The 20,612-nt window shown below is 43.2% G+C and overlaps 1 protein-coding gene across 5 annotated transcripts in view; it reads left to right on the top strand.

Annotated features, from left to right (window-relative positions):
- XPO6 (exportin 6) overlaps nucleotides 1-20,612 on the top strand; it is a 102,972-nt gene that overhangs the window by 24,969 nt on the left and 57,391 nt on the right. For 4 of the 5 annotated variants that reach the window (XM_064592900.1, XM_064592897.1, XM_045875216.3 and 1 more), the window contains exons 2-6: nucleotides 4,684-4,774; nucleotides 8,440-8,552; nucleotides 9,331-9,528; nucleotides 14,986-15,145; nucleotides 17,069-17,146. In XM_064592900.1, coding sequence (XP_064448970.1) covers nucleotides 4,684-4,774; nucleotides 8,440-8,552; nucleotides 9,331-9,528; nucleotides 14,986-15,145; nucleotides 17,069-17,146 — 640 coding nt within the window. The remainder of the gene's footprint in view (nucleotides 1-4,683; nucleotides 4,775-8,439; nucleotides 8,553-9,330; nucleotides 9,529-14,985; nucleotides 15,146-17,068; nucleotides 17,147-20,612) is intronic. The other variant, XM_064592899.1, reaches the window with a different exon arrangement.

Here is a 20,612-nt window from a genome sequence, read left to right as displayed (position 1 = left end):
GGCTGAATAATATTCCATTGTGTATATATACCACAAATCCTTTATATCCATTCATTTATCGATGGATACTTGGGCTCCTTCCATAATTCAGCTATTGTAAATAATGCTGCTATAAACATAGGGGTGCATGTATTCCTTTGAATCAGTGTTTTTATATTTTTTGGGTTAATAAACATTAGTGTGATTACTGGACATAGGGTAGTTCTATTTTTAACTTTTTGAGGAACCTCCATACTGTTTTCCAAAGTGGCTGCACCAGTTTGCATTCCCACCAACAGTGCATGAGGGTTCCTTTTTCTCTAAGTCCTCACCAACACATGTTGTTCTTGTGTTGTTGGTTTTAGCCAATCTGACAGGTGTGAGGTGGTATCTCATTGTAATTTTGATTTGCATTTCTCTGATGATGAATGATGATGATGAGCATCTTTTCATGTGTCTGTTGGCCATCTGGATGTCTTCTTTGGAGAAATGAGTATTCTTGTCTTCTGCCCATTTTTTAATTGGATTGTTTGCTTTTTGGGTGTCGAGTTGTATCATTTCTTTATATATTGTGGATACTAACCTTTTATCGGCTATGTCATTTGCAAATGTCTTCTTCCATTCAGCCAAATGGTTTTCTAAAGTGGTTATACCAGTGCATACTCCCACCAGCAGCACTCTATGCATGTTCCAGTTGCTCAACATCCTTACCAACACTTGTTATTGTCTTTTTAATTTTAGCCATTTTGGTGAATGGGTAAACCATCGTATTTTTAATTTGCATTTTCCTGACGACTGATGAGGTTGAGCACTTAATTTTCTGTATAGGCTTTTGAATACCTTCTTACGATGAACTATTTGCGTGTCAAAAAAAATTGAGTCATTTGTTTTTCCTCTGAGTCCTCTGTTAGTTATCCTCTGTTAGCCCATTTTGTGGCTTTCTTTTGAACTCTCTTCATTGTGCCATTTGATGAATGTTCTCATTTATCTTTTCCTTTATGTTTAGTGCTTTTATGTGTCTTATTTAAGAAGTTTTCCCCTACTCGAAGGTCATGAAGATGTTCTATATTGTCTTCTAGAAGCTTTACTATTTTATCTCTCACATTTTATATCTGCAGTTCACCTGGGATTTTTTTCATGTGAATGTGTCTTACTTGGTTTAAATTTAATCTTTTCTTTCCTTCGTTCTTCAAGATCTGCATCTTAAATCCCAAGCACAAGCTGGGAAGCAGTTGGGTGTATTTGAATCCTGAATGTGCTTTATAAATTAGTGTGGTGCTTGAATGGTCTTTGGGAATTGGAGCCTTCTCTTCCTACCACATCGTGGCATTTGGTTTTTGTTTTATGTTCTTTGTCCCTTTATTACTGGAAAGTGTAGTCTGCTGGAATATTACCACTTCCTTACTTGCCTTTAATTCCTAAACCCACAGCAATCTGGATTTTGGCTTCACTACCTGCTTGAAACCTCTGGCAAAGGTTCCAGTAGCCTCCTTGCTAGTTGGGGTGAATTCTCCAATATCCTTTGACCATTTGCAGGTCTTGAGCCTGTCTTTTACGTCTTTACATCTCTGTTCTAATTGTATGACTTTGGCAAGGCCTTAGTCTCCTTTTTGTCTCCTGTAGACTTAACATAGTTTCATTTTTGAAATCCAGTTGGAAAAGCCTCACTAGATATGTTTGGACAAAGCCTGTAAAGCCTGAGGACATGAATCTCCAGTTTCAAAGTGGGCCTGACCACTTCTCTTTTTTTTTGTTTTGGTCTGTTTTCATTTGGTATTTGAGACCAAATACAAATGATAACAGCCATAACTATGAATTAGATAATTTTTTAGAGTTTACATAGCAGCTTTACATGGGGCACTCTGAGGTAGGTATTAGTACTTATACAGTTATCGAAGTGATTGAAAATGCAAACAGCACACTATTTGTTCTTGTTGGGAAGCACCCTACTGGGTTAGGTTTTAGAGTTTCCTTTTTCATGTAACCATCGTTTGGTGGAGAGCATCCAATCTGCGATCCTTTTGGATACTTTCATCTTTCTGCTTTTCTGCTGGAATGCTTCTTGGGTTGGAGCAGGGGAGGAGTGGATGGGACTGGGAATGGAGCTGGAATTGCATTCTTTGGAGAGATTGTCCTGAACATGCCCCAGTAGCATTTAATGCATGGCTGGTAATTGTCAAGTTCACAAACTTCTGCCTCAAGAACCAGTACAAAATAGACCTTGATGCGTTGAGTGCCTGAATGTGATGAGCTCAGGTGTTTGCTAGGAATGATTCACTACAAGAAAAAGTTGTGGAGCAGGTGGGATTTGAAAATGTGTCCTTAGTTTTCAGGGACCCATTTGGCTTCAGAGGAACTCGTTTATTTTAACTAAATAGCTGACTTAAGTTCAACAGATATCTTTCAATTTACGTTAATTTTTATTTTATTTTTTTGCCAGTAAGTTACTTGTGAGATTTCCTTTGATTCTTTCGTATCTTCCTAGAAACTTTTCTTAAAACAGTAAATCCTTTTTTCAAATGAAATGGGTATCCCAAGTCGATTTATGAAACAGACCAAAGCATTCTTTTATTTATATCATTCATTTTAGGAATTTGAATTTTCAGCATTTACATAGAAAGCGAGAACAGTGAGGATGTTTTGATCAACACAAAAACTTGAAACAGGTGAAAAAGATTGCAGGCTTCTTTTAGCCTGACATTTCAATTTCTCCATTTGAAAAAATGTGTAGTGTTTTTTTTTTTTTTAAGTAGGCTCCATGCCCAACATGGACCTCGAACTCACGACCCTGAGATCAAGAGTCACTCGCTCTACCGACTAAGCCAGCCAGGAGCCCCAAAATGTGTGGTTTTTTGTTGTTGTTGGTTTTTTTATTTTTTATTTTTTAAAGATTTTATTTATTTATTTGAGACAGAGAGAATGAGAGAGAGAGAGCACATGAGAGGGGGGAGGGTCAGAGGGAGAAGCAGGCTCCCTGCCGAGCAGGGAGCCTGATGCGGGACTCGATCCAGGGACTCCAGGATCATGACCTGAGCCGAAAGCAGTCACTTAACCAACTGAGCCACCCAGGCGCCCCTGTTGTTGGTTTTTTTTTTAAGATTTTATTTATTTAATAGAGAGAGAGACACACAGCAAGAGAGGGAACACAACAGGGGAAGTGGGAGAGGGAGAAGCAGGCTTCCCGTGGAGCAAGGAGCCCGATGTGGGGCTCAATCCCAGGACCCTGAGATCATGACCTGAGCCGAAGGCAGTCGCTTAACTACTGAGCCACCCAGGCACCCCAAAATGTGTAGTTTTTAATAAAACAGCTTAACTTGGAATCCAAGGATATTTTTCAGTTGAACTGATTCATTGGTTTGAAAAAAGAGTAAGATTCGAGGCCTAATCTTGATCATAAATACAAAATTCAGACAACTCCCAAGTGCTAAAGCTCTTGGGCAGTGATGCATCACTCAGCATGTCATTGTGAGTTGTCCTGGCACAGCTGTTCATATGTGACTGTAGCATCGGAGGGACAGCCGTGCCTGGCTCTGTTAGAATGCGGAGCCCCCGTGTGCTCTGCAGTGTGCTTGTTCTGCTAGTTGTCGATGGGCTGGTGCAAGCCTGACTCAGCCTCTATAATCGGTACCAGTCCTAAGTGCTGGTTTATCCACAGAGATGGCCCAGGTTCCTCAGTGTCTTCAAAAGTCAGTTACCAAGTGGAGGCCTCTGGTGATATTACAGTTGATATGTACATTTGAGTGTGGATTTGTTTTAAAATGCAGTTTTTGGAGTCTGCTCTCACTCTGGGGGCAATGGAGAGGATGTGGAGAAGGGAGGAGGGGGGGAAGGTGGGGAGACTGGAATTAAGAGATAATTAAGAAATCAGAACTGCTCTTGGCTCTTGATTATCTCTGGGTAGATAATGCCAGTGAGGATTCAGAAATGGTCTAGGAATGCTCACCTTTCTGCAGACGGGTGAGTGAAGGGGTGTTGACTCCAACGCACTGCTTCAAACGACGTCTCCTACGTGAGTGGGAGAAGAGTATATGGGTTTGGGGCTCCACGTGGAAGAGGGAGAGGTCGGGCATTGGGGTCGAGAGCCCCTCTCCTCTCATTCTCCACCGGAGCAGCTCTGCTGAGAATCTGGCTGGCTGTGGGTCCATGGTTGGGATGTGCTCATTTTGAGTTCCCGCTCAACTTGGCTCTTGGCTCTCAAATTCGAGATTGAGAGTTGTCAGAACATGTGACTCCAGAAGTGCCTTCAGAACCCCCACGGATCCATGCAGCAGTTTAACTGCAGTTCTTCTGAATCCAGATTTGGCTAATTATTTAGACTTGGGGCAAATGTATTAGCGACAGGAAGTCTCTAGGGAGCCCTAGCCTTCTCTCTCAGTCTCTTCACTCTGCCTGTTCAGTCAGGGCCAGGGGCTGTTATTTTGCTTTTAATATATTTCCGGAATTATATTTTGAGTTATTCCCTTTTCCTTAGCATAAATAATTGAGAATCGATTGTACGGTAGCATGAATTCATAGAGTATACTCAAAATTTGGGTTTTGAGCCAGCTGGGAAATTCCCTTCAGTTTTTCTGAATTCCATGCATTTGAAGAATGTCGAACCAAGATGTTTGAGGAAATAAATTACAAATGTGACCTGGAGGGAAGTGAAGAAAGCAGGAGACACAGTTACTGATTTTTTTCTTTTCTTTCAAATTCCTTTGTTAGGCATCTGAAGAAGCCTCCCTCAGGGCATTGGAAAGTCTGATGACAGAATTTTTCCACGATTGTACAACCAATGAAAGAAAACGTGAGATAGGTAAGTGAAGTGTTGAGTCGTCAAGAGTCACTTAAGACGAAAAGGCCCTAGTGAGGGGGAAGGAGTTTGTTGCCTGCGCTAGTCAAGCCTGCTTGTTTCGCCTGGAATTCTTGCTCTTCTTGCTCTCATTTTGCTGGTTGGTGGCGGCTGCCAATCTAGCTGCGCAAGGACTGTAGTCCATGGGGCCCACTGTCATCCAGAGTGATGGGTTTTCTTCCCTTTGGCCGAGTGTGGAAAACCCCCTCCGCTGCTTTGGTTCTTGAATTTCAGCAGTGTTAAACTTACGTGAGAGAGGCCTGCGACTATTAACTTAAACAGAACCTCATGAAAGTGTCAAAATGACACGGTTTTGGTGTGTGGAAGTCTCATCCAAACCTTATCTAGTGCCCACAGGTCCTTTAACTGGTATTCCCTTTGGGGGCTTCTTGCTTCTTTTTCTACTATTGTCTCTCCCATTCTGCAAGTTTTGATGAGTAAAGGCTTCAAACAACACAGAGATGTAGATATAATTACCTTGGGTCTTCTGGGAACCTCAGCTCTTTCTAGAACTTCCTTTTGAATTTCATACTCATTTACATGAACAATATTCATTAAAGCATAGCATAAACTAGAATGTGTATTCAAGTGTCAGATCTCTGCCTCCGAGACATGAGACATGTTGCCCTGTGTTTCTGGAGTAATCCTTTTTTTCCCTCTGAGTCCTCACTTAACCCCAGAACTTCCAAACAAAAATGTTTTCTTCCCTATCTCAACCTAAAGGCTTTTCCCCTTGGATGTCTGACTGCTCTGTACTGACCTCACGTTCATTGCTTTCACCTCTGGAGAGGGCTTTTTCGGTCTCTAGGACTTGGAAGGCCCATTTCTCTGCCCCACTTGGCTTCTCTAAGTCATATTGGCCAGTTGAGTGTTGTGACTGATTTTTGCCTTTGGTCCAGAGCTTGACTGGAGTCTGGGTTTCCAGGTGGCCAGTAGACCTTTGGCTGTAGCCCATTTTCTCTTGCATTCTTTGAACATCATATCAGCTCCTGGTAGTTGTGAATTTCTTACCTTTTTTTTTTTTTTAACTTTTAAACTTGGTGGTTTTAGGCCTGCCCTGTGCATGTTATGCCTATCTTTTCTTAGGGAGTATAAGTAGAGAATTAGAATATTTGTAAACGGGAGTGCTGACGGAAGCTGAACCCAATAGATAATCAGGCATTTGGCTTAGAAGATCCACTCTGCTTGCTTCCCTAGATTCTCTTATTACTCAGTTGGGCTGACCCTTCTGCCTCCAGAGTGATCTTCTCGTTAGTTTTATGCTACCAGAGTACCTTATACTTAAGTAAAAATGGTGATGTTTACCAAAGCAGGTGAAGGATCTGTCCCTTACATCAGTCTGCTGTAGCCCAACACTAATATCTTTGAAGTCCTATTTTTAGCTTATTAATTGAAGTGCTTTTGGTTTTTCTCTTAATTTTTTGGTTTGCAAAGCAAATATTGCTCACTTTCAGTGTTCATGAATTAAAAGTGGAACCTCTGAACTAAAATCGTATTCTAATCTGATATAAAATAGCATTAAATAGGGGCGCCTGGGTGGCTCAGTTGGTTAGGCGACTGCCTTCGGCTCCAGTCACGATCCCAGGGTCCTGGGATCGAGCCCTGCATTGGGCTCCCTGCTCCGCGGGAATCCTGCCTCTCCCTCTCCCGCTCCCCCTGCTTGTGTTCCCTCTCTCGCTGTCTCTCTATTAAATGAATAAATAAAATCTTAAAAAAAAAAAACAGTGTTAAATAACCAGATACTACAAATGTCTAATTTAAATGCAAGCTAAGGGGGATCCCTGGGGGCTTGGTTCCGTATGGTGGGTGTGCCTTAGTTCAGTTCTCTTTGTACCTAGTCTTTGGAGCTTTGTCTGAGTGTGTGGGCTGGAACCACTTGCTTCTTTTTTGGTATCTTAGGAGAAACTGAAGGCTTTCCTAGTGAGGTGGGAGAAAGGAAGGAGGCCTTTTATTACAGGGGCTCCACCCACCCTCCACCAAAGGCGTGTTATTAGTGCTCTAGAGATAGAGCTGTTCGCAGGGAACCTCGAGGAACAATCTGGTCATTTTCACAGTGGAGGAAGCCGAAGCCTCAAAGAGGAGCAGTGATCACCTGGAATGAGACTCCGTGAATGAGCGGCAGAGTCTCTAGCCCAGAGTTCCTCATTTCCGGCCAGAGCTCATTCTGTCTGTTTCGACTCCCGCTCTGGGATTCTTACAGACTTTCCCTTAGTTGAAAGACTAGGTCATCAGTTTCCTTGTGTGGGATTTTCAGTGAGGCTGTGGAGTACTAGCAGAGCAGTGATTTTAGGATTAGAACGGGCTGCTGTACTTCCTGCTTTTCCAGGCGCGTCCTAGAATCTGTTGGGGTGTTGACGTTTATATATCTTTTTAGTCTTTTAAAGTTTTTTATTTTTAAATTAATTATTTTTTTTACCCTTTTTTTTTAATTTTAAAGATTTTATTTATTCATTTGAGACACAGAGATAGAGAGAGCACAGTGGGAAAGGCAGAGGGAGAGGAAGAAGCAGACTCCCCGCTGAGTCAGGAGCCTGATGTAGGGCTCCATCCCAGGACCCTTGGATCATGACCTGAGCCGAAGGCAGACGCTTAACCATCTGAGCCACCCAGGCGCCCCACCCTTTTAAATTTATGTTTATTTTTATTTTTAAAATTTTTACCCCTTTTGTGTTGTATTTCATGACCAGAGCAGCAAGGTGACTAAGGGATAGCGTGTCCAGAAATGTGGTGACAGATTCTTAGTGCTTGCTGTCTTGGGGTTCTGGCTGATGCTACCAGCAGTCTTAAGGAGGAGGAAAATCATTTCCAACTGATTTGATATGGGCTGGGCTGCTCCTGGCAACTTCCATGATTGCTACTCTTATTTACGGACTGTTTTTAGTGTGGTATTTTAAAATAAAACCAAATGAAAACCAAATAAAGAGAATTATCCATCTTTAATTCTCTTGCATTTTTTCCTGCCCTGCATTAATTATATAATTAATTAATATTTTCTTGTCCTGCTTCTCTAGCCATCATTTTGTGTGTGTTTGTGTGAACAGTGTGAGTCCTATGGAAATATATATAGCCAGTACCCCAGAGGAAACAGGTTAACAATTAGCCATAGTTTATAAGGTGAAATTATCTTTTTTTTTTGAAATGATATTTTATAACTGTCCATACTTAGGTTAAGTAAGAACTTTTTTTTTTTGAGGGGTGTAGGGGCAGAGGGAGAGGGAGAGACAGAATCTTAAGTAGGCTCCACGCCCAGCACGGAGCCTGACATGGGGCTTGATCTCACAACCCTGAGATCATGACCTAAGCTGAAATCAAGAGCCGGGTGCTTAACTGCCTGAGCCACCCAGGTGCCCCAGGTTAAGTAAGAACTTCAACAATGAAAGTTTCTCTGCCTAAACAAGTGCCCGTAGGCTATTGGATTGTAGATGGCTGAACACACCATCCATGCCCATGGTCATGTTGCGTGGTCTCTCCTTTCTATCTCGAAGACACGGCCGGATTTTTCTAGTGGTTTTGGCATCAATCACATGATATGGAGAGATGTGTGTTTAAAAAACTAATGTGACAGCCCAGTCTTGTGTTGATTTCATGTCTTTTCATAGCCTTGTTTTGTTGCTATTTAACTTTTCCAGAGGAGCTTCTTGATAACTTTGCGCAGCAAATAGGAGCCTGGAGACTCTGCCTATACTTCCTCTCCAGCACTGGGAATGACTATGTCATGATGTATAGCTTAACGGTGTTTGAGGTGAGTTGCCAGATGACTCTCTACTGTTTGGAAAAGTATTTTGTGGTCATAGTGCCGGGTCGTTGGCACTGGACTTGAGCTTCAGTGTGCAGACAGCTGGGAAAGAGTGGTAGCTCAGTGCAGGGGTACCTCCCAGATGCTGCCTCTGTCGGGATGTCTGCTGTGCTGGGGCACCTTTCCATCTTTGACGCCAGAAGGGTGAGATGGGGCTGGGTCAGTAGGTGGGCTGTTGGTGGTAACATGGAACTCTTCCTTCCATGTTATCATTTAAAAGAGAAAGATAATGAAAGAAAAACAGTTTGGGAGGAGAGATGGTACCCATAATACCATTATCCCAACCACAAACATTTTCATTTATTTCAACTGTCTTCCAATTTTTGTATTTCTGTGTGCATCTTTTTTTTTTTTAAGCTAATTCTAATCCTGTTGCTCATGCCACTAAGTGTTTAATACCATTGTTCACCAAGCCATTCTCCTATTTTTGAACATTAAAGTTGTTTTTGCCATTTTTTGGTGGCCATCAGAGGCAGTGGTGTAATAGAAAGTTTTACACATGGAGCTTTTTGTTTCTGTGAAATTATTTAGCAGATCTTTCCAGGAGTGAGAATGTTGTATTATAGGGTTTAAATATTCCTGGTACTCTTATTGCCAAATTGCTCTAAGCCTTTGTTTAAAAGCAGGGTTTTTTGTTTGAGATGATATAGCTAACCATTGGATGAAAACCAGTTATTTTTGTGTATAGAATGGTTAACTTAAAAGATGTATATTTGTGTTTCAGAATCTGATCAATAAAATGTGGCTTGGGGTCCCATCTCAAGATAAGATGGAAATCCGTAGCTGCTTGCCCAAACTCCTTTTGGCTCACCACAAAACCTTACCTTACTTTATCCGGAACAAGCTCTGCAAAGTTATTGTTGATATTGGCCGTCAAGATTGGCCCATGTTCTACCATGACTTTTTTACGAACATTGTACAGGTAAGGATTCACCTAAGAAAACCTCATCTCATAAATTGTAGAAGTGATTATTTCCTTGTCTTGAAGAGGAGTTTTAAGATTAGCATTTTGGAACCGTAGTAGCAAGCTCATTATAGGATAAATGATCTCATTCGCTTAACTTTGTATTCTTGAGACATGTTGTGCCTTTGTGCAGTGGCAAAAGAGGGGGGAAAACCCAGTCTCATTGTTAACCTCTTGTGAAATTTTGTTAGCAAAGATTTGAAAACCTGTTAGGTACTGCGTCAGGTGTAGGGGTACAAGGGTGAGGCCTTCAATAGTTATAATTTGATGGGGGGGCTTGCTATGCAAACAATAATTATCCAGCACTGCGGTAATTACTGTGGTGGCATAGCATTTAGCCTCCAGGAACTGAGGTATTTTCAGTGTTGGGTGCTGGAGTAAGTGGCCAGGTTGATGGGCCAGGGCCAGGGCCAGGCCAGGAAGGGCCTTGCTCTTGCAGGGGGCTTCGATTTGTAATTCATAGTCCTTCCTTGGGAGCTAATGAAAAGTGTGTAGAGGGGAGAACACATGACCACATTTTTGTGTTGGAAAGACAGTTCTGTAACAGTAGGGGTCTAGATTGCAGAGGGGCTGGAGCCCTGAGTGTGAGCGAGACAGGGAGGACCTGGCCCTGAGGCCTTTCTGGTGGGTGGAGGTGGGGCACTTAGGACACCCAGTCAAGAGGCTTTGGTCAGTGATGGGGTGGTAGGGGTGAGGGAAGGGAGGTTTCTGTTTCAGGTAGCCGATTTTCTAGGCCAGGGGTGAAGGAAGAGGAAATGGATTTGGGTAGAAGATGGGGAATTCAGTTTGGCAGAAAGCGCATTCAGGATTTGTGTGTTCTGTGTATATCTAGTGAGACGTTGAGAGCTGTGGATCTGGGGCTCAGGAAAGAGATCTGGCCACTGGTCAGGATTTCGAACTCATCAGAGTAAAGGTGGGACCTAAAAGCCAGGCAGGAGATGCTGTTGTTCATTTGAATCCTGTGATGAAGTTGTAAACATTTTCATATTATTGAGATAGTTGTGGGTATGCAGGAAATGGGGATTATGTACAGTTTATAGGAATAAAATTCTCTGAAAATCAGTGTCTCAGTGACTATAAGTTCAGGATTTTCTAGAACAATACCATTTTCTAACATTTTGTCTGCTCTCTCTACAAAGCATTTGAATGATGAGGCCGCTAAGAAAAAATACAGCATCCTTATTGCTTCTCTCAAATTTCCTCAAAGTGGCACAAAAATTCTTCATTCAATTTTTGTTTTTTGTTCTCTATAGTGATCCATTTATCTAGAGATTTATTGGATTGATGCTGCAAAGGAGATTCATTCATTTATTCAGTAAGGTATTTGTTGAATACCAGCCATGTGCTAACCAAACATCTGGTGGAGATAAAGTGATGAAACAAAACAGTGTCCCTGCCTTTGTGGAGCTTATAATCTCAAAGGGGCAGACATCCATTAACAATAAGCAAATAAGCTTACAGGTCGTGATAAGTATGACAAAGAAATTTAAATCCAGGGTAAGGAGAAAGAGAGAATGCCAGGGGGTGTTATGTAGATGGGATGATAATAGAAGGCATTTTTGAGGAGCAGCCATTTGAGCAGAAACCTAGGTGGAAGTGATGGAGTGAGCCATGTGGGTATCTAGGGCAACAGCATTTGAGGCAGAGGGACTAGCAGGTGCAAAGACCCTGAGTGAGGGAGTGCCATTCCCTGAGGAATGGCAAGGAGGCTAGCGAACCTAGAGTGGTAGGACATGAGGTGAGAGGTTTTCCTGGCTCTCTCTGATACATTTGCCTTCACTCCAAGATGAGGACAGTTGTGGTAACTCTCCATCGCCCCCATAAAGGGAGAATGCGTTCTTAGGTGGGCTAGTGTGGGGCATGACTGTGAGAAGAAGCAGTGGAATGTGAGCCGGAGATGCACAGTGCTAGCCGCAGCGGGTGAGGAGGAGCCATGTTTCCACCCAGCTGGGATCACTTCCTGTGATGGAGAGCAGACATTTCCTGTCTACCCTTGAAGTATAATGTAATTACTGGTAACAAATGACAATTTGGAAGAGCATTTTTAGGTGAAGTGCTCATGAAGTTTAAAAAGGCTAGTTTTCTTTCTCTGTTCACCACTTCCCTCTTCCCACCCTTCAGAAGTGACTCTGCTTACCTCATGCAACCTTTGTGACTTTGAAACACCCCGTAGTGAAAAGAGCATGGAGAGAGCATGTGGGTTTGGGGTCTGTGTCCATTTTTGTCACAGATCATCTTTGATTTTAGCAACTCCTGCCCGTTTGGGAGCCTCCATTTCCTTCTTTGTGAAACAAGAGGATTGGACAAAGTGATCTCTAAAATCCTTTTAGTCGTATTCTCTGCTTCTCATTTATCCATGAGAACCAGTCAGTGGCATGAAAGCCATGTCTAGAATGATGGTGCTCCGTTGCTGATGGTTTTGGTTTTTTTTTTTTTAAGATTTTATTTATTTGAAAGAGAGAGAGCAGGAGTAGGGGGAAGGGGCAGAGGGGCAAGCAGACTCCCCACTGAACAAGGAGCCTAATGTGAAGCTCGATCCCAGGTCCCTGAGATCATGACCTGAGCCAAAGGCAGATGCTTAACTAACTGCGCCTCCAGTTGATGACATTTTTGATAATGATGACAAAGTAAACTTTTCTTTAGGTAGTGGCAAACAAGAGCAAACTAGTTCTGGAGTCAGTCTCACCATCCTACATCCTTTTTTTTTTTTTAAAGATTTTATTTATTTATTTGACAGAGAGAGACACAGCGAGAGAGGGAACACAAGCAGGGGGAGTGGGAGAGGGAGAAGCAGGCTTCCCACCAAGCAGGGAGCCCGATGCGGGGTTCCATCCCAGGACCCCGGGATCATGACCTGAGCCAAAGGCAGACGCTTAACGACTGAGCCACCCAGGCGCCCCATCCTTTTTTTTTTTTTTTTTTAAAGTAGGCTCCATGCCCACTGTGGAGCTCAGTGTGGGGCTTGAACTCACGGCCCTGAGATCAAGACCTGAGCTGAGAGCAAGAGTCAGTTGCTTAACCAATGAGCCACCCAGGTGCCCCCATACTATGATCCTTTGAATAAAGCATCTAAAAGGGTTTTTTTCTGGCTCAGTTCCCATCATTGCCTGCTTGCTGTCTGGGGTGCATAGTAGTTTGCTTTTGTTTTTAACTCTGTGATGGTTGGCTGGGTATCTATGCAATTTATGCCATCATTGTGGTGACCACATAGCAGGCCGAGGGGAGTTGATTTGGGGCCCCAGAAGGATACTTGCAATTCTATGTGTTGGTTAGACCCTTTGTAGCCACCAGAGAAGGAAGTAGTTGAAGTCGAAACTGACCTCTGCTCCTTCTTTCCCCCAAACACAAGCCCAAACATCACACCTTTTAAAGTCTATTCTTCAGATTCCTGAAATCTGCTGAGCTGGACCTGTGGTCACATTGTGCCTGGTACCAGATAATTAAGGGGCAAGCAGCATAGAAAGAATTGACATTTCTTTTCTGGTACGGTGGTGTAATAAAAATCATTGAACTTTTTCAGAAGCTCACACTAAGAACCTGAACTTCAACCTAAAAGTGCTTATTCTCTGTTAAAATAAATTGCCAAGAATTACCTATGTTACGAGCATAAATTATAAATGTGAAGATGGTAAAGGGAAACACTATTTTGCTAACAAGCCTTCTGGACACAAAGCTAGTGAGGAAAAAAATATTTGATCCAGCTGTTCTTTCAGGTAAAGAATAACTTTAATTTTCAGTTGGCTTTTGCCTGGTTGTCTCCCCTTCTTCCAAATGAGAGAAAGGAGGGCTTTCGGCTGCATTTTCCATAGTGTAGGAATTTTTTACTTCTGGGAGCACAGAGCATTTCGAATCTACAGAAAAATGTATTGCCAAATGGAATATTTGGTAATACAAGGCATTCCCAGCTGAGAGAGTAAGAATGAGGGCTTTGGGGGGAAATAGAGACAAAAGAGGTAGAGGAGAAAAACAGAAGTGTAAGGGGGTAGTGGGGGAGGAAAGTAATGAACTCTTTATTATTTTTATTTTTTTCAATTTTTTATTTAAATTCTAGTTAGTGAGCATACCGTGCAGTATTGGTTTCAGGGGTAGAATTCAGTGTTTATCACTTACATACAACACTCAGTGCTCATCCCAACAAGTGCCCTCCTCCTTAACGCCCATCACCCTAAAGTATGGATTGGTAACCCACAGGCCTCTGGATGGACAGAGATGCTTATGAAGGGTCAGTTCTTTATTCTGTAAAGAAAAGGTACTGCGGGGATTTCTTGTTCCTCCCCTCTTGCATTTTCTCAAGTTGTTAGAAGTAGCCCAGACTTGCACAGAATGAAGAGAAAGCTTGTAGAGGATGTATTTGAAGTTGTAGCCTTTAAGAGAATTGATGTAATAGCATTTTCAACACGCTGCTCATGGCCACTGTTTTTATATCATGCTGCTTCTGAGGGCAGTTGAGTTTATCCTGAGTTCACACTGTTGAAGGCATTTCCTGCTCTTTGGGATGAGCTTTCCCTTGGTCTGCAGTGGGGAGAGCTGTTTTCAAGGGAAAGGCAAGTGCCCTGCGCTGCTTGAGGTGAAGAGGCGTTCTGCCTAGCTGCCGTTCCCGGTGCCCTCCTCCTCCCTTGTTTCGTAGATTGAATAAACAGACAACTTATTATTATGATTAAAGAAGATGGTCAAGTGTTTCTTCAATTGTGTGTCTTTTAATAGATTGTAGCCTATAAGTCAACAGAATTTTAGTGGCAACTTGCTTTTACCAGTTTCTGGAAACTAAAAAATGAATAGTAGGTAATGCTTTGAATTTTGTGAAATTGATTAGAAAGAGCTAAGTAGGGTTATGCTCTTGAAGGTGTACCTTCTGTCTCTTGTTTAAGGCAACTTACAGCATAGTGGATATTGCTGGTGATAGAAAGAGTAACTAAAATTTGCTACGTAGGTATTTGCAAAATCATAACCGTAGTCGATGACGAAGTCACGGGTGGATGACGTGTATGCATGTTTCTGCTCTGCCACATGTTTAGTCTTGAACTTTCATGAAGCATGCAAAGCTTAGAAATATAAAATTGATTTAACACCCGAATGTTGGAAAGATACCACAAATTGGTTCACACATATCTCTGTCGCTAACACTTGAATCTGGGCAAAGTGACCAAGGCTCTGTTGGGATTGTGGACATGTAAAAAAAATTGTCATGTTAGGTGTAAAAGAGCATTGTGTTCATGGTTAGAATCTTAGTCCTTAGACTAAGATGAGAATACACTTTGGCTCCAAAAGGGACCTAACTGGACTGTAGAGCCCTGAGCGATGCGGCCTGTGCCTGCGAGATTCAGCCGTGCAAGGACTTCGAGGTTTAATGTTCCTCCGTCCTCCTTGTACTTTCGTCAGCTGGACAGCCTGCTCAGAACTTCCTTTTCCCTGCAGTTGATCCAGTCCCCCGTGACAACCCCCCTCGGGCTGATCATGTTGAAGACGACTTCGGAAGAGCTGGCTTGTCCCCGCGAGGACCTCAGCGTGGCTCGGAAGGAGGAGCTGCGGAAGCTGCTGCTGGACCAGGTGCAGGCCGTGCTCGGGCTGCTGACAGGTGAGCAGTATGGCGCTGGTGCTCTGCAGTCTTGAGCAGTCGTTCTAGTTGTGACTGTGACGGAGCTGAAAAACAGAATGTGGCATGTGCTGTCTGCAGCGGGCGCGGTGTCCGGCATGTGGTAGGACCTCCGAATGTATTTGTGACCTCTTTCCTTTACTGTCTTTATGTACTGGTCGGCCCGGGAACTGTGATTAATGAGGCTGCAGGGATGTGATTGAAATGCCAAGCACTGCATTCTCAGGAAGGTGCGTGGCAAGCACCTTATTGAAAAGGATTTGAATTTAAGATCAGGAGAAGTTGGAGAACAGGAAGATGGGAAAGTTGCAAATTTTGTGCAGAGAAGGAAGACCAGATGTAGAATCAGCGCCCTGTGCGCTAGGTTGTAGTTGTAAGTAGCATTTTCTTCGTCATCTTGTTTGTTTTGTCAGAGCCTTGTGACGGCGTGTAGGGAGTAAGAATAAACAGAAAGCAAAAGCAAACCGCAGAATGAGACCGGAAGGTGGGGCGAGGGTGGAGCGCGTTGGCCTAGTAGGGCCAGGCTGCTCGTGAGGAGGCACAGGTGCAGCCCTGGTCCCAGGACCCTTGAGGCACGGGTTGGGGGAGTGGTGGGGGGTGGGGGGCCCAGGCTTGCTGCTGCAAGGGATGTTGTAGTGAAAAAAGCCTTTTAAAAAAAATCTCCAGCTCCTCTGCCTGGCTTTCCTCTTGGATGTCTAGGAACTTTTTTGTAGGGGTTACAGAAGTGCTTGACATGCAGTGGGCACTTAAAATCGGTGAAGAATGCTTGATCAGAAGTAAACTTGTCATTTGCCCCCTGTCCTTCCCTGCATCCCTAGGAGAAACCCACACCTTAGAGCATTTCATTCAGAGCACATTTATTGATGCCCCCAACTAGAGGTTACATTTCTGCAGTTAAGGACCATGTCTGATACCTCTCTATCCTACTGTGCAGACATTAAAATTTTTAAAATTGGGATTAGTTCACATAGCATAAAATCCACCATTTTACATTGTTACAACTTGGTGGTTTTTAATATATTCACAGAGTTGCACAGCGATCATACCATCTAATTCCAGAACATTTTCCTTACCGTGCCCCCCCCCCCCCGCCCCCCCGAGCCCTAGGAAACCACTAATCTGGCTTTCTCTGGATTTTCCTATTTGGCCTTTTCATAAAAAAGAAATCATATAATAAGTGGCCTTTTGTGTCTGGCTTCTTTTTCATAGTGTGATACTTCAAGGTTTATCTATATTATAATATTAAATATTTTGAAAACAGTATTTTCAAAAGCTTTTACAATCCATCATCTTATGTGGTGGGTTCTGTAAAGAGATAGAGAGAGGAGTAAAACGCAGTCTCTGCCTCTAGTATGGGGTACTCTGGTAGGGGAGAAAGACAGCTAAAACCAGTGTGTTAAGAGTTAGAGTAGAGGTGTGTTTTAAGCGCAGGCAGAACGGAGCAGACAAAACTTTCTGGGAAAGATGACAGCTGGGTGTAACTCTGAGGGACAGATAGCGGCCATCAGTCTGGGCGGGGGGGGCAGGTCAAGTTTGGGGGGAAGGAGGAGAGCAGGTCAGAGGTTGGTGTGGACAGAGTAGCACACAGTTCAGTGGGTGCAGCCTTGTGTGGCGCGGTGGGGCAAGGCCAGATGGGCCAACAGAGGCCTGAGGCGGAGGTTGTGTGGGATGGTGCTGTTGGCTGGGTGAGGAGGTAAGGACTAGCAGCAGGTTTGTGGGGGACAATAAAGGGAGTTTGGAACATCCGAGTGGTGTTGTCCAGGAATGTCCACTTGGACATACGGTGGAGAGAGGGATGTTTAAATACTGATGTTTGATCAGAGATATGAGACCATTTTTCTCAATCTGATTTTTAAAGGTTAGACTTCATTTCTCTCTTAAACTCAGTTTCTCCTTTCTTGATAGGTATCTTGGAGACTGTCTGGGACAAACACAGTGTCACTGCTGCCACCCCACCACCATCCCCGACCTCAGGAGAAAGTGGTATGGTCTGCCCACCACATATGCTCTTACTCTTTTTAAATGCAGTTTGGGGTCTCGATGGGGTAGCAATTGCTTACCTATGCCAGATACAGATGCTGATTCTTCCTTGATCTATTTTTGGCCTTTCTGCCCATGTTTTCTAAGGAGCTAGCTCTGCTTAGTTCTTCGTAAGTACTTGTACTTTCTAATATATTTTGAACAACTTATGTTGTTTCTTCCTTACCCGTCAGAAAGGTGACATCTTTCCTTTGATCTTCTGTCATCCACCTCCATCCCCTTCAGTTTACAGCTCTTGGTTGTCCCTTCGGGTTTGTTTTTTGCTTTTTCTCAGATTTCATGGTGTCTTGCTCATGCTGGGGTTAGCATGTGCCCGTGAGCTTGATAGGTCTGCTGTGCAGTTACGCAGGGGTCAAGGTCGCAAGAGCTGGTTGGCTTCCTGAAGGAGGAGGGGGGAGGGGGAGGAAGAGGATGTGGAGGGTTTTCTTCCTTACTTGGGGCTTAGGGAGGATGAGGTCAGTTCAGAATAATTTGATCAAGCGTGGGCATATTTGCAGTGTCGGTAACTCGTTTACTGGCGGCTAATTATCCACAATTATATTAATACCTTTTTCAAAAGTCAAAGTGCAGTTTGCCTAAAAATGGCTACTTTCAATGGTAGATAGAAAGAGGAAATTGTGTCTGAGCAGAAACTTTTAGTTTCTGAATGCTTGTATTTTACACTGAATGATTACAAATGCTTTTCAAGTAGAGTACGTCCTGTGAACTGCACACATTTTTTCCTCTACCGTAAAGGTTGGTATGGCTAATGAAAGATTTCCCCATCTTTCTCCTTTACCCCAGGAAACAGGCTGTTGAAATCAGACCCCTCCAAGCCTGAGCTGTTTCATGTAGCCTGTTGTTGTTAGTAAGTGGAAGTTAAAATTCTTTCAGAGCTACTGTGGAGCTGAAAATATAGCGTGAAGTTTTGAGGACAGCTCATAGTATACTAATTTATTCCAAATTCCATTTATCATACTGGGATTAAAAACTGTTAGAGTTATTTGTCACACTTGTTAGATTAAACACTGTTACAGAGTTTGAGAGTGTATTAAAAGCCGACAGGGATTTGAACTTTATTTGTACTTGGTAGCTTTCATTTTCAATGTGGATATTTGAGATGACTTAGCAGATTTATATTTTGCAATATTTGATGATTAAAGAAAAAAATTGCAAATGAGGCAGAGCTTTGATTTTTATGAGTGTACGCTTTGGAATCTCCTGCAGTTTGGCTGATCTTAAAATGTGTCATTTCATTTAAATAATAGTTTGCAAAGATTAGTTCTGTTGGATTGGATTTGGTTTTAGGTAGGTGAATACTGGCTTAGCATTCAGTTTGGAGTTAGCAGTTTGCTCTAATAAAACTTGTTTTTCAGAAATCATTTTCCAATGCCAAAAGCTGTGTGTTTTAGTTGGCTTTTGTTCAGCTGCATGTTCTGAGCAAACTCCATTTCTGCTTTGATAGACCTATTTTCCTGGAGGCCAGGTTGGGGAATATCAGATAATACAAATCAAAAATATATGCTTGCCTCTCTTCTGCGTTGCCTAGGTTTTGTTGATGAGGTAAGGTGAAACAGTATGAACTAACTTGACATTTCCATATAAACAGAACCTAAAAATGTGGTGCGTACTTCTTGAAAATTGCCTATTAGGCACTATTAAAACATTTTTGAAGTCTTGAATTTTAGTATTTGAGAAAAGGCAAAATAAATGGAGACTGCTGGGGCCCTGGGAAGTGAAGTAGGCTTTTAAGCTGGCGTACTTCTCTTTAAAAAACAATAGGCGTACACGTTCATGTGATATGCCTTTTTTCTGTTTATGACGGTTGCAAGTGAAGCTGTCAGAACTTGTTCCATTATTTGGACAGTGCTGATGATTTAATTAACATTTGTTTCGATGGTTTTGCTCAACTGCCTCTGTGCACTGAAGACACCAAGTGAAGCAGTAAAACTTCTAAGAAGATTGTTTAGCTTTAGTGACCATAAGCTCACTATTGTGGAGGAAAATCATTCTGAGAAACCTTAGTGAGTAAAGGAAACCCAGATACTTCGTCCTGTCACCACCGCCCCCCCACCCCCGGCCCCCGTCGGCACTCTCTGCCCTACCCGAATCCCCACACAGCTCTCTGGCAGCCCCTTGGCTTTTGGCATTTTTTTCCTCATACGCTTTCTGGTAACATCGATTTTGGTCTGATCACTTTCAAAGAACAAAGCCCAGGAACTAGTCCCTGCAATGGCTACTCTAACAGTCTGGATATAGAAAAAGCTTTGAAGGGCGCTTGTGGTCTGCTTCTCAGAATAGTTCCTCAAAGTGTTGCCTTATCTTTTAAACTGGCCTCACTAGACCAGAATCCTGTGACATAGATGATGGTTTTATCTCTTGTTTACAAACAAGGAAACGGAGGCTGGGGTTGCGGGGGGAGTCCCATCGCCAGTAAGTGTCAGAGCAGGGATGGAAACCCATCTGAGCCTAGGTGCGTGGTCTTCGTCCTAAGTCTCCTTTCTCCGCCACTGTCCCCATGTCTGCTGGCCTCCTCCTTCCCCTGGCTTAGGGCCCTGGCTCTGCCATCTACTCTGTGTGTTCCCTGACCGCTGGCCCCTGTGCTGGGAAAGGAGAGGAGGGGTCCTCTGAGGACCTCTGCACGCTGGGGCTGGGGCGTCCTGCTGCACTGGGGCAGCCTCAGCCCTCTTCCTTCCTTAGCCTCCTCTTGTCCTCACCTCTCTTTGCTTGGACAAGTAGGGGGGCAGGGAGGAAGCTGTGAACAAAATGAAATGGTGTAAATAACTGAGATTCTGAGTTTGCTTTCATCGTTCTGCGATAAAACTTGAGAGCCTATCTTTCCTGTCTGCATGGTGCATTCTCTTGAGTATGGATCTGTATATATACTGGCAGACAGGTTTCCGGGGAGCTCAGATTGGTGGAGGCCAGTTTATCCCTTCTGTTTTCTCCCAGACTTTGCAAATTGCAGGTCTTTGTGCACTTGCAAATCTTTCCACGTATCCCCTTGTAAGTATTCCCTTTTAAGCTACTTGTAGGAAGATGGGACTGGGGAGGGCCACTCAACTCCCGTGAGCTCATTTTATCCCTCAGGCTCCTTGAATGGAGTGTTTCCCCATTTTGTTGGATTGAGGCTACAGTGAGATCCCTGGTTCTTATTTGGGGCTATTTTTGTCCTGCAGTGGCTTTTAGGCAACATGGAGAAATATTTTAGCTAACATAACGAGAGGAGAGGGTACTACTGTCATCTGATGAGTGGAAGCCACGGGTCCTGCTAAATATCCCACGATGCACAGAACAATAAAGAATTAATTATCCAGTGCCAAATGTCAGTAGTGCTGAGTGAGAAACTCTGAGTTAGTAAATGTAGAACTGAATAGAAAACATTAAATTTTAATAATTAAAAAAGTAAAAAAGCCAAAGCGATCTTTGC

The sequence above is a fragment of the Mirounga angustirostris genome, unplaced genomic scaffold (genome assembly GCF_029215605.1).
Source record: "Mirounga angustirostris isolate CCGP_5_RB_7025 unplaced genomic scaffold, mMirAng1.0.hap1 SCAF_5, whole genome shotgun sequence".
Taxonomy (NCBI): Eukaryota; Metazoa; Chordata; class Mammalia; order Carnivora; family Phocidae; genus Mirounga; species Mirounga angustirostris.
Note: the sequence above shows the minus strand (reverse complement) of the source record. Positions and strands in the feature narration are given on the sequence as shown.